This window comes from Daucus carota, chromosome 3 (assembly GCF_001625215.2).
Source record: "Daucus carota subsp. sativus chromosome 3, DH1 v3.0, whole genome shotgun sequence".
In the NCBI taxonomy this organism is placed as follows: Eukaryota; Viridiplantae; Streptophyta; class Magnoliopsida; order Apiales; family Apiaceae; genus Daucus; species Daucus carota.
Genome location: NC_030383.2, coordinates 58478624 through 58492666, shown reverse-complemented (window position 1 = coordinate 58492666; position 14043 = coordinate 58478624). Strand labels below are relative to the sequence as shown.

The window sequence follows — 14043 nt, the reverse complement described above, 5'->3', positions numbered from 1 at the left end:
AGACCCATATCAGATAACAAATCTTGAGTATATTTGTTTTGGTGAAGATAGATACCTGTAACTGACCTGGCCAGTTCTATGCCCAAGAAATATTTGAGATGTCCTAGATCCTTTATGCTAAACTGAGAAGCAAGAAATTGCTTAACTAGCTCCAGAGTTTTGTTGTGACTTCCGGTAACGACCATATCGTCCACATAAACAAGAAGGACAGTAATAGACGATGCAGTAGTATAAACAAACATACTATTATCACTGTGAGATTGCTTGAATCCAAATTTGACCAAGGCAGCAGCTAGTTTAAGGTGCCATTTTCTAGGAGCTTGTTTGAGTCCATAGATGGTCTTGAGGAGTTTACAAACTAGATATTGAGATGGATATTTGTTCAATACTTGAGCAGGAGGATAGTAACCTGGAGGTAAAGTCATGTACACCTCTTCCTCTAATTCACCATGCAAGAAAGCATTATTCACGTCTAACTGAGTTATACTCCATCCCTTCATGGCTGCCACTGTTAGTACAGTTCTTAAAGTTTTCATTTTAACGACAGGGGCAAAAGTTTCAAAGTAATCTACCCCTGCAGTTTGAGTGAAACCTTTTGCTACAAGACGAGCTTTAAATCGTTCAACAGATCCATCAGACCGGTACTTCACTTTATAGACCCACTTGCAGCCTACAGCTTTCTTGTTTTTAGGTAGAGGAGTAACAATCCAAGTTTTGTTGGCTTCAAGAGCTGCAAGCTCAACAGACATAGCTGTGCACCATTCCGGAAACTGAACAGCTTGTTGGTAGGTGTATGGTTCAGGAATTTTTGCTATATTAGCTAGAAAGGAGGTATATGAGGGTAGAAATTTTGGCTCAGTGGTATGGTGGACTTGATTACTTTTAAAAGGGACTCCAACATAATCTTTGTACTTGATAGGGACCTGTTTCGATCGAACAGGTCTGAGATGCACAGTGGTTTGAGGTGTTGCAACAGAAGGCTGAGAGATTTCAGGAGAATATGTTATGGGAGTGGGTGGTGTTGAAGGCAGTTCTGGAGACACAGATTGGCCCACTGTTTGTAACGGTTCAATATCTGCATATTGAATAAGTTGAGGAAACCATTTGTCATTGTGATGAGAGGTAATCTCTCGGAAGGGAAAAGAGTGTTCTAGGAATTGAACATCTCTGGAGATGATGACTTTTCTGGACTCTAAATCTAGGACTTTATACCCTTTGGTTGCGTACGGATAACCAAGGAACACACCTTTGATGGCACGATGACTGAATTTATCATGAGGTTTAGGTAAGACAGTAGCATAACAAAGGGAGCCAAAAATTCTGAGATGAGAATATTTAGGGACTTTACCATACAAAATCTCATAAGGTGTTTTACCTTGTAAGAGAGGAGTAGGGGTTCTGTTTATCAAGTAGGTTGCTGTCATGAGACAATCTCCCCAAAAATGTAGCGGAAGACCGGCATGGGTTCTCAAAGCCCTTGCTACATTTAAAAGATGTCTATGCTTCCTCTCAACAATGCCATTTTGTTGAGGAGTATAGACACAAGATTTTTGGTGAATGATTCCATAATTGGCTAAGATTTGACTGAGTTCTTTATTGACAAATTCAGTCCCATTGTCAGTTCTCAGAGCTTTGGGAATAACGTCGAACTGAGTTTTAACAAGAGCAATAAATTCATGAATCAAATTCGGAACCTGAGCTTTATCAGCTAAGAGAACAATCCAAGTACTTCTAGACTTATCTTCAACAATAGTGAGAAAGTAAGTGCAATTACCCTGAGTTTTACACTTATAAGGACCCCATAAATCAGCATGTACAAGATCAAAAAGAGACAAGCTTTCAGAAGAGCTATTATCAAATTTTAAACGATGTTGTTTGGCAAGATGACAGGTATCACAAGCAGGTAATTCATGCTTAGAACAATCAATGTCAAGAAGTTTTAAAACTTTAAGAGGTACATGGCCAAGTCTGGCATGTAAAAGCTCTACAGAGACAGAGTTTGAAGCAACATTATTACAAACAAGAGTGTTTGAAGCACATTTATTTAGGAAAGTTTGACTGGAATTGAGCAAGTATAGGCCATCCTTGAGTCTACCAATCTCTATTGCCTTCCTCCTGGTAAGGTCCTGGAGAGTGCAACTAGAGTTAGTAAACGAAATGATATAGTTGGAAGCGGACAGGAGTTTATAGATTGACAGTAAGTTATAGGTAAAGGATGGCACACAGAGGACTGACTCAAGTATGATATCAGGTGAAAGGCGAATATTTCCAATGTGAGAAATTACAGCAGTTTGGCCATTAGGTAAATGAAGTTGGGAATGACAAGGTCTGGCATTACTCAATAGATGGACATGGGGAGTGACATGATCAGTTGCCCCAGAATCTAGAATCCACTGATTTTGAAAACATGATTGGATTTCAGAAACATGATTAATTTTGTGGAGAAATGTACCTGCAAAATGCACAGAGTTGGTAGAAGGGCCCGTTGACCAGGTAGAATTGAGATTGTCCAACTGATTGTTTCTCATATTAGCTTGCACCATCTGCATTAACTGATTGTATTGAATTTCTGAAAGACCACAGGTTTCCTTAGATGGAGCTGTCAGAGTGTCACCAGTGAGAGGTTGTTTCCCTGAGTCCATGCTGATATGATCATTATAAGAAGCCTGAGTTGTACTCATTGCTCTAGCATTACCAAACTTGGGCTTGGGTTTGGGTTTACCAAAGAGTTTGTGCCATGAGGGATATCCATGAACACAATAGCACTTCTCTTTGGTATGACCAGGCAAATGACAGACTTCACACACCACTTGAGACTCATTACTAGATTTCTTCTGTCCGGGAGAGGGTTTATAACCAGCCATATCAGTTCTAGGAGAAAAGTTTCTGCTAGAATTAAACCTGGCTGACAAGGCTGTATTTCCAGAGTTTAGATGAGTATAATTAGAAATTTCTCTTTGGTTCTCCTCCTGAAGTAGCATAGCATAAGACTGGCTCAAGGTTGGAACAGGTTTTATCATAAGAATTTGCCCTCTAATGTGAGTAAATTGATCACTAAGACCCATCAGAAATTGAGTTAAAATACCAGCTTGTTCATAAGCATCTAGCTTGGCATTAATTCCACAAGTACATTTAGTACATGTACATGTGGGTTTAGATGTTAAACAATCTAGTTCATCAACAAGGGTTTTAAACTTGGTAAAGTAAGAGGCAACAGAGAGATTTCCTTGAGACAACTGACTTAATTCTTTACGAAGATAAAAGAGCTTAGGCATATTGCTTTGAGCATATCTGACTTCAAGATCATCCCAAATAGCTTTAGCAGAGTCCATGTAAACAATGCTATTCCGAATATCACTACTAACAGCATTCAACAACCAAGAAATAACCATATGATTACAACGGTTCCAATGAACTAACAGATTAGAGTTTGCGGCAGGCTTAGTATAACTACCATCAATGAAACCCAGTTTAAGCTTAGCAGACAAAGCAAGTTGCATAGATCTACTCCATTGTGAATAATTATTCTCATTGAGAGTGATGTTGGTGAGGTTCATACCTGGGTTATCAGATGGGTGAAGATAGTAAGGGTGTAAAGGATCAATAGTAGTAGATAAGCTTCCCATGGTTGAGCTTCCTGCTGCTGCTGCAGAATAAGACAAAGGTGAACCTGCCATTGATAGATCTTGACAAGGAGCTACTGATTTAAAAAAGTGTAAAAATAAAGATATATGAGCCCTGAATCGAGTTGTGGCTCTGATACCATGATAGTTTTCTTAAAGCTTATAGGTTTATAATTTTAGATGAAAGATATGAAGAAAGAAAGTGAGATTTGAGAGAAAAGTCTGCTTCTCTTTTATTCATTAAAACTCAAGATTACAAGTTCAGAGAGTAGAGCTAAGACAAATATATATATTGGATGCACTGCTTCCTGAATTCCACAACTCTAACAACCTCAGTACTCTTGGTCCCCACTAGTATCAGAAATTTGTTTTGCCTCTCCAGTTGTATATGGCCAGCTGTCTTCCTTGATTCTTGTCTTGTCTGAGTTCATATTTGATCTCATATTGCTAACATTATGGGAGAGACCGTGTAATGAATCCGGAATTGTTGAGTTGGGTTCAACCCAAGTCCCACGTCAGAAAGATAAAGGAGGTTTATCTTGAATATAAACAGCTAAAGAACTCCAGTATGAGGCTCGTTGGGAAGAGTCTGAAAACAAATCCGTGCGGGCTTGACCACAGCCCAGAGCGGACAATATCATACTAATGCGGAGTTAATGGGTGTTGCGCGATCAACAAGAATAACAAATGTGGTCTTGACTATTTTTACACAAAGGTGGAAATGCATACAGCGATTTGCACACCTATGAATTATGTGGGAATATTTACTAATGCCAATGGCTGTTTTTACACAAAGATAAAAATGCATACAGCGATTTGCACACCTATGAATTATGCGGGAATATTTACTAATGGCAATGGTTGTTTTTACACAAAGATGGAAATGCATACAGCGATTTGCACACCTATACATTATGTGGGAATATTTACTAATGCCAACTCTTCGTATAGATTGTAGTTGCAACTGGAAGCAGAATCCACCCGGATACCTGTCCCTCTAGATGAAAGAGAAGTGACGGCAAGTACAAGGCACAGCGAAAGGACAACTATCTTCAGCTTTGAAAGTTCACTCTTTCGAAGGTTCGAATCTCAAATTTACCAGATAAATTATCTCATACAGGAGTATGTAGAATTTACTGCTGCAAAAAATAGAAAAAGGAACAATGAGAAAAAAATTCTTGCTCTTATTATGCATGGTATATACTCATAATTGTAAAAAATATATATGCATCATGCATGTCATAGTTCAGCTGGCCTGTGTGGTTTGTGGTCCTTGAATTCGTAGAACCTGACCGGGTCAAAATCAGTTTTCGGCATCATCATTATGTATTCTACAAATTTGATATGTTTAACAATATTATTTCGTCCAATTCATTTTTATATATTTTTGTCACTATTCGACACACTGTTTTCATAAAATATAGTTCTATTACTTTTTTTTAAATTATTTTTTTTTCAGAATAAAAATTTAAATATCAAATTTGTATTCAGCAAAAAAATATTTAAAATAATTTATAACACTATACTCTACAAAAGCATTAGAGTGCGTGTCGGTCTACGGAAGGACACCCCTCGTCGTAGCGGATGATCAAGGGTTTGAATCTTCATGACTCGGAAGGAAAACAGATGAAGGTCTTGCCAGGGCACAAGTTATGGCTGTTTCCGACTTTCCGTGACCTACCTAGTCAATGCGATATGGACTCATTTCTATACTCCAGTGTGTATAAATGCACACATGCACAAGTTCTTTTTCAAATGAGAACTACAACACACTATAACTAAATATGTTGGCTGAGCTTCCCTTCCTGCTGATTCAATTAATGTACACACTAGTTTCTGCTGATCAAGAATTTCACTTCAATGGCTTCCAATCTAACAACATCAGCCTCGGCGGTGTCGCCATCATCACTCCCAACGGTCTCTTAAAGCTTACCAATTCTACTTTCGTAGCAGGCCAAGCCTTTTACTCCAACTCAATTACCTTCAAGAACAAAGACTCTTTGAAAAATGGTACTAATTCTTCTTTGGTCTATTCTTTCTCCACTACTTTCGTATTCGCCATAGTTCCCAAGTATTCCCAAGTGAGTGCTCATGGAATGAGTTTCGTTATTGCACCAACCAAAGACCTCTCGGCTGCAGCTCCGAGTGAGTATCTTGGTATCTTTAATCCCACCAGCAATGGAAATGCAAGCAGCCATGTTTTTGCAGTGGAGTTGGATACCTTTCGGAACCTGCAATTCCAAGATATCAATGATAACCATGTTGGCATAGATATTAATAGCTTGAATTCAAGTGTTTCTAGGCCAGCTGGTTATTTTGATGATGTCAATGAGGAGTTTCAGAATTTGACCCTCCCTGGTGGACAAATTATGCAACTTTGGGTGGAATATAGTGACTTGGAGAAGCAAATTAATGTCACTTTAGCTCCTATAAAGATTGGTAAGCCAAAGAAACCACTCTTGTCTCTGCGTTATGATCTTGACAAAATTATAAACGAAGAGATGTATGTAGGCTTTTCCTCCACGACGGGTACCTTAGCTTTTGCAGCTCATTATGTTCTTGGATGGAGCTTCATGGTGAATGGCATGGCTAGAGAGCTTGAACTTTCAAAACTCCCCAAGCTTCCTCGAATCGGGCCCAAAAAGAAACATATATTTTTGACAATTGAGTTGCCATTAATACTGGTTATCATTTTGTTACTAACAATTTCAGGCATAGTTTACTACAGATGGAGGAAAAAGAAATTTGCAGAAGTTCTCGAAGATTGGGAACTTGAATATGGGCCACATAGATTCAAGTACAAGGACCTTTATGTTGCCACTGAAGGATTTGATGATAAGGAGCTTTTGGGGATAGGAGGTTTTGGTAGGGTATACAGGGGTGTCTTACCAATCTCCAAAATAGAAGTTGCTGTGAAAAGAGTTTCCCATGAATCAAGACAGGGGATGAGAGAATTTATTGCAGAAATTGTTAGTATTGGCAGACTTAGGCATAGGAATATTGTTCAACTCCTGGGATATTGTCGTCGTAAAGGAGAGTTACTTTTAGTATACGACTATATGCCAAACGGTAGTTTGGACAGGTTCCTTCACAACAGCCCGGAGATTATGCTCAACTGGATGCAAAGATTTCGAGTCATCAAAGGGGTGGCAGCAGGGCTGAAGTATCTACATCAAGATTGGGACCAGGTGGTGATTCATAGAGATGTTAAGGCGAGTAATGTATTATTAGATATTGATATGAATGCAAGATTAGGGGACTTTGGGCTATCAAGATTGTATGATCATGGAACGGACACTCAAACCACTCATGTTGTTGGAACGATTGGATATTTAGCCCCTGAACATGCTCGAACTGGCAAGGCCACAACTAGCACCGATGTCTACTCTTTCGGGGCCTTTCTACTTGAGGTTGTTTGTGGTCGAAGGCCCATAGATGTACGAAAAGAAGTACTTTTGGTGGATCAGGTTTGTTCTTTATGGAACAAAGGTGAAATCATTCAAGCAGTTGATCACAAACTGGGAGTAGATTATGTCGTAGAGGAAGTGGAGTTGGTGCTGAAGCTTGGCTTGTTGTGCTCTTGTGTCGATCCAAATGTCAGGCCTAGTATGCAACAAGTTGTGCAGTACTTGGGTGGTTATGAACAATTGCCAGAATTATCTGATCTTAGCATTTCTCAGACTGGATTTACATTTGAAAATGACACAGTTGATGTTTTGACCACATCGACTCAATCATACTCTGTGGTCGAATCCTTTCTATCCAGCGGTAGATAAATCACAACTTGTAATATTTAGAGTTCATTGTGTGTACTTAGTTATAAACAGTAAGCGCGTATAATCTTTTTGCCTTTTAAACGTCGATGTTTAATTCTAAATATCATGAATAAGACGAGGTATTTAACTTTTTATCCTTCGGCATGAGAAATATTTCTCTTGTCTAGATAATTTCGATTTTGTTACTTGATTATAAACGAAGCTTTTTAATACATCTCCTTTTTTCCTCAATTTACAACGTATATTTATGTCGATTTACAAAGGTGTCTTGCAGGCGTCTGAAATAAAAGTTGTAGTAAAAAGAGTTTCAAGAAATTCATGGAATGGGAGAATTTATGGCAGAAACTAGAAATCGAAAGTGTTGGCAGACTTGGACATCGTAATATAACTTAGCACCTCATCCGACTTGGAACGCTGTTAACCTCTAAAGATGTTTTTCCTTGGTGTAATCTGTTGGACCATATGATAGGGCAGGAACTTCTACTTTATGCAATGAGCAGGCATTTCTTCTGGATATGATTATTAGGATCCAGTAGTCTGGTCTTTGTAGGTATCACTCTTAACTCTTAAGTAACTTTGATTTACAGGAGCAGGGGAATAAACTGCGTGATCGTAATAGTAGGAGTCGGACACTGCCAAGTCTTCAGGACATAGTCACTTGACATTTGCTACTCTCTCCATCTTAAATTAGATGATCCTTTTGAGAAAAAAATTTATCCCAAAATAGTTGAGCCTCTCACTTTTCTATGCATATTTATCAACAATCTTCCGTTGTTATCCTCTCTTATTTATCATTTTCAATGAACCACTAGCTAATACTCCATACAAAAGAAGTTAACACAATAAATATGGGTAAAGATGGAAAAAAGGAACAATCATTTAATACTTCTTAATATGTGTGAAATGAGGAAAATGCTTATCTAAATTGGGACGGAGGGAGTAATTTTTTAAGTTGCATCCAATCAAAACATGACGACTAGTCCTCACCAGATCAAATCTAAACCGTCCGATCATCCTCCCAGAAAAATGCAAACAGTGACAGTAAATGCCTCTAGATCAAATTAGGAAAAAAGAAAAGAAAAGAAAGGCTGTTGATCTATTTAAGATGGAAAATGTTAGGTACCCAAAAAAAGTTTTCCAAAAGTTTCCCAAATTACACGTGTTATCGTCTAACTAGATATCGAGCTATTAAATAGACATGAACCCCTGTAGTTACACCAACCTCACCCATATAAACATTCCAAATTGACACATCACCTATTTGAGAACAATTTTGAGAACATAATTTGGGTACCTAGTATTGTCTGACGTCAAGAAATAATTGATTCTACAAATTTTTCCTTGAATAATTCTAATTAATATTTTGAAAATGGTAAAATATCCCAAATTAATGTCTTGAAAATGTGCATTCAACCAAGTTTTAAATAAGTCAAGTTTTGGAAATAGAAATTATGGGGATAGAGTTTTAAAACTATCATTAAATTTGTTTTGAAAGTCTAAATGGACATGTAAATAGGAACAAAATTTATTTTGAAAATGAAAATGTAAAAGGGAACAGAGGAAATAACATAGTAGTAATTGTAATATAAATTATAAAATAAAGAAACATAAAAAAATATTGTGGGAGTTCACGCTACTATCTTTCCAAAATCTTGTTAAAAAGATTGATTCGATACAAATATACTCTCCCATCTCATATTATATGTCTTATTTTGATTATTGATTAGTCAAATTGAATAAACTTTGACCGCAAATTACACATATTATCCAACTTAAAAAGATTAAAAAATTTTATTTTATTAGAAAATATATTTAATCCCCTTTAAATCTAATTTTCAAAATTTTAAAATATTAAATAATTTTTTAGTTAATGGTCAAATTTTGATCAAATTAACCAAAAAGAACACATAATATGAGATGGACGGAGTATTTGTTTTGAGAGTCGACTCCCATAATTAGGGTTTTAACCCGTCACTTCTGCATTTTCAGATCCTAAAACCCTAATCAATTGAACCCGTTCACTCTCTTATCATTTTTTCTATTTACGTTTTTCAATAAAACCTCAATCTAATTTTTTGGTTGAGATCTTGTTTAGTAACTTGTTATCAAAGGATATATGTATGTATGTATGTATGTATGTATGTATGTATGTATGTATGTATGTATGTATGTATGTATGTATGTATGTATGTATGTATGGAGAGTCCTACTCCAATAGAAACCAAATTAGCCTAAATTAAAAATCAGTTTCTGGTCAGTTTTTTATCACTATTTTTAACTACAGAAATCACTAATTTGTACATAACATATCACTAATTTATATATAGCATATCTCGCGAATATAAATATAAATATAAATATATATATATATATACACACACGAAACCGGTCCACAGCCACCGGTGGATAGGGATCGGTTTCGAGCCACCAGATCATGTCCCTCCATTCTGTGATCCTACGGTTAAAAAAAAACTCCCTGCAATGAAACATTGCAATCCCGCAATGAAACATTACGGGTATGAAAGACCCGGCAATGAATAATTGCGGGTATACAAGTCCCTGCAATGAAACATTGCGGGGAGTTTCTTTTTATTCCCCGGACCCTTTTACCCCTCCCTTCACATATCATATGCCTTGTACAATTTATTACATTAAACTGTTATCATTTAACATTATTAAATGAAATTGAAAATATTGTCAGGTTGGAAATATAGAGAAAATTTTGATTTTTCTTAGTATAATATAAAAATAATTTTTTTATCTAATTTCTTTATATTTTTATCTTATTGACTTATTTATGTCTTTTTGTTATACGGATAATTTTACTTATTTAAATATTATTGCTTGTTTCTTAAATATATCGAACACATGTTTGAATTATGTTGTTCACATGTTCTTTTAAGATTAATTAATATTTTGTAGCTAAAGTTGAATTGTTTTATGACAAATTATTGACTTTTTCTAATTCTCTTATGTACTAGTAGTATTTTCAAATATACTCGAATATATTCAAATCAAAATAATTAGTAATTAGTATGTAATTAGTAACCGCAGAAATCACCGTCTACTAATGGCCTCTGCCTTTTGGTCTTTCCCTTCATGGAAGTCTTGGTGATTACACGATCATCTAGCGATCAAGAATCTGTAGCATGCATTTGTGATCTTTCCTAATGCATTTTAATGGTTGTCCATCAACATATATTATTCTTATGGAAAATACTATCTAAAAATTGTTTCTAATTTCTTTTTATCCAAATATCAGTTGGCATTATTTGATTAGTTCCAGTCACATAATAGTAATGAGATCTGTGTGTGCACATAAACTACTCAATTAGAATCAATCATTTTTTTCCACATTATTTGGGACAAAATTTGAAACATTTTTAGCGGTGATCAATGCATTACCACAACCAAACCTATATATTAATAAATAGTCTCACCAAACTAGTTATAAAACAAATGATCTCAATCACCTGGTCATCAAGATTCCTCAAAAAACAATGTATACAGGGATCAAGATTTTAATAACCTTGGCTGTTGTTTGCAGTCTCTCCTCCGTCTCTTCGTCAAAACTTGTTGTCGCAACTTTTAGGGAAGATTTTAAATGTGAGTATTGCTATAGCGAAATTTAAATCAGAAAAACATGATGATTTTGCATGTTATAATTGTATTGAAATCCTGACACACATATATTTGGCATGTAGTTTTCTAAGCTATGCAACATTTTATTTATCACATATTTCTTTTACATGGATTCGATCGCAGCAACGTTATGCTATGGAGACAGAGAGATGGGAGTAGCTGTCGCAGCTGTGGGAAAAGTGTTTAGGAAAGAAATGTGCGGCCAACGTATAACATTTGCGTGTGTAGGTCCCCCAGTATGCAAGAACAAAGGCGAACACAACGTCATAATTGTTGATGAATGTCCTCCCAACCTCTGCGCAACCAGCAATGATATATGTATATCTAGATTTCTTTTTAACTTAGTAGCCGATACGGCTAATGATCCTACTCGTATGGTTGTTAATGTTACCGGCCCTCTCTATGATTAGATTTTTCTTTTAAGGATTACAAGTATGTGTGTTATCAATTGTTTTTTTGCCAAATTTAGAGCGGATTTCATTAATACTTTGAAAAAGTCTCAATCGGACAACCCCAACTGATCATGCAACCAGGTTGAAATCGCACTAGTGAGAGCTATCTTATTTTGACAGTATTTCTCAGTCTGAAATCGCGTACAAAAGTGACAGAGGATTCAGTAATTTCACCACATCATCTCATCCGTCATCTGCTGTCGAATCATTTCTCAGCAGCGGTAGATGAGCTATATATAAGACATCGCACTAGTTCATCTTGTCTGAGTAACAGTCTTTTACAGAGTGAATGAAATTAGCAAAAAGATGTACACTTTACTCTGATTTTATAAAGTTGTTCTTATGATATCTTGAGATCTCTATCCTCTGGTGACATGTTTCTTGTTGTAATTATCTTCAAGAACTACTTAAAAGGTTTAATAACGAATTGTTAAAAGTAAATTGCTTATGATAACATAAAATTGGAAGTAAAGCTTGCAATTTTAATATCTTCAAGAAGACAAGAACTACTTGAAAGGTTTAATAACGTTAGGACTTGAAAAATAAGATGTAATACTGTTATTCGAAATTCAGTCAGGCTTATAGTCTAAGTTCGCTTTCTTTATTCCGCGGCATGAAAGAATCCTGAAATATACGTGCACCAATGCATCAGCTTGTGACGGGAGATCTTACAGCTCAGTGAGTCTATGTGGTGGAAATTGCAGCCGATGATTGAGGGTTTGAAATTTCAATGCAAAATCTGTGGCAGCTGTTAGCAGAAGACTAGCCAGGGACCAGCTTGTCTCTGTAACTTGGTGAAGGGTTGCATAGACTCCTTAACTTCATTAATTAGTAGAAATATATAACACATGCGTGAGGCTCCTTCATGCTAAAAGCCAAGACAAGTAGACAACCATGTTGGGGCTGTTTGGGAACCGGAAGTAATTCCTGTTTCTGGCTTCTGCTTTTCTTGACCCGTTTGTGTAAAGAAGTAGAAACACTTTTAAAAAGCCGAGAATGCTAGCTTCTCTCTCACAACTTCTGCTTCTTTTCCAAACACTTTATTAACTTATTTACTTCTCACTTCTACTCCACTTCTTTACTTTAAGCATAGAATCATTTTTTTTAAGCTTGGCCAAACGGCAAACTTGCATTTTTGTTGCTACAATATTTTCTGTGTGCAATAATTTTAGCTGATCAAGAATTTGGATTCAATTTCAATGGCTTCCAATCCGAAAACATTAGCCTTAAGGCTTAATGGTGAAGCCATTGCACCAAACGGCCGTTTTTAAAAAAATATATATATGGATCTGACATGTTGAAAATGGTAGGACAAAATTATAAAATTGGTTGATCTGATTGATTTAAATTCTAAACTAAATATCATTTATTATTTTCTCATCAACTAAATATGATATGCTTTTTTCAAGATTTTTGTTAAAGAACTAATTTAAGATTCTTCACTAGTATTGTGACTTTAAATGTTTTGTTATACTAGTTGAGCTGGCCTGTGTGGTTGAAATTACAGCAGATATTAAAGGGTTTGAATTTTATATAATTGTATTTTCCAAGTCATTTGACTATTGACACATAATTTTAGTTGATTAGATGTACTTCTTAATAATATTCAAAATGAGAATTTTAAAATTTTCTAATTATATACTTCCTCCGTTCCATTTTAGTTGTCACATTTGGTTTTGTGCCCGTCAAATGGATCAAAATTTGACTGGAATTTATTAATATTTTATAAATTGAAAAAAATAAAAAACATATACCACCGGAAATAACTTTTAATCTACTTTAAGATGTAATTTTCAGTTTTTTAAAATAATGAAAAAATGACCTGTAATCTTTAGTCAAAAATTAGTCAATTTAACCAACAAAAAAGGAAATGTAACAACTAAAATGGGACGGAAGAAGTAATATATATACAAATCTTAATCTGTGTGTACAGAGGACATGCATGTGTTATGGGAGAGAGTACCGTGTAATGAAACCGGAATAACAAATGTCGTCTTGGCTGTTTTTACACAAAGATGAAATGAATACAGCGATTTGCACACCTATGAATTATGTGGGAATATTTACTAATGCCAACTCTTCGTATAGATTGTAGTTGCAACTGGAAGCAGGAATCCACCCAGATACTTTCCCTGTAGATGAAAGAGAAGTGACGGCAAGTACAAGGCACAGCGAAAGGACAACTTTCTTCAGCTTTGAAAGTTCACTGTTTCGAAGGTTCGAATCTCAAATTTACAGAATTTACCAGATAAATTATCTCATACAGGAGTATGTAGAATTTAATGCTGCAAAAAATACAAAAAGGAACAATGAGAAAAAAATTCTTGCTCTTATTATGCATGGTATATACTCATAATTGTAAAAATATGTATGCATCATACATGTCATAGTTCAGCTGGCCTGTGTGGGTTGTGGTCCATAAATTCGTAGAACCTGACCAGTCAAAATCGGTTTTCAGCCTCGTCATTATATATTCTACAAATTTGATATATTTAACAATATTACTTCCGTCTCATTCATTTTTATATTTTTTTAACTATTCGACACACT

General features: G+C 35.7%; 1 protein-coding gene across 1 annotated transcript; it reads left to right on the top strand.

Annotated features, from left to right (window-relative positions):
* Window positions 1-5330: 5330 nt before the first annotated feature.
* LOC108214514 (L-type lectin-domain containing receptor kinase IV.1-like) lies at window positions 5331-7535 on the top strand. The gene is made up of 2 exons (XM_017386535.2): window positions 5331-6062; window positions 6135-7535. The coding sequence occupies exons 1-2, from the start codon at window positions 5408-5410 to the stop codon at window positions 7397-7399; spliced, it is 1920 nt and encodes a 639-aa protein (XP_017242024.2). The 5' UTR covers window positions 5331-5407; the 3' UTR covers window positions 7400-7535.
* The last annotated feature ends 6508 nt before the right edge of the window (window positions 7536-14043 follow it).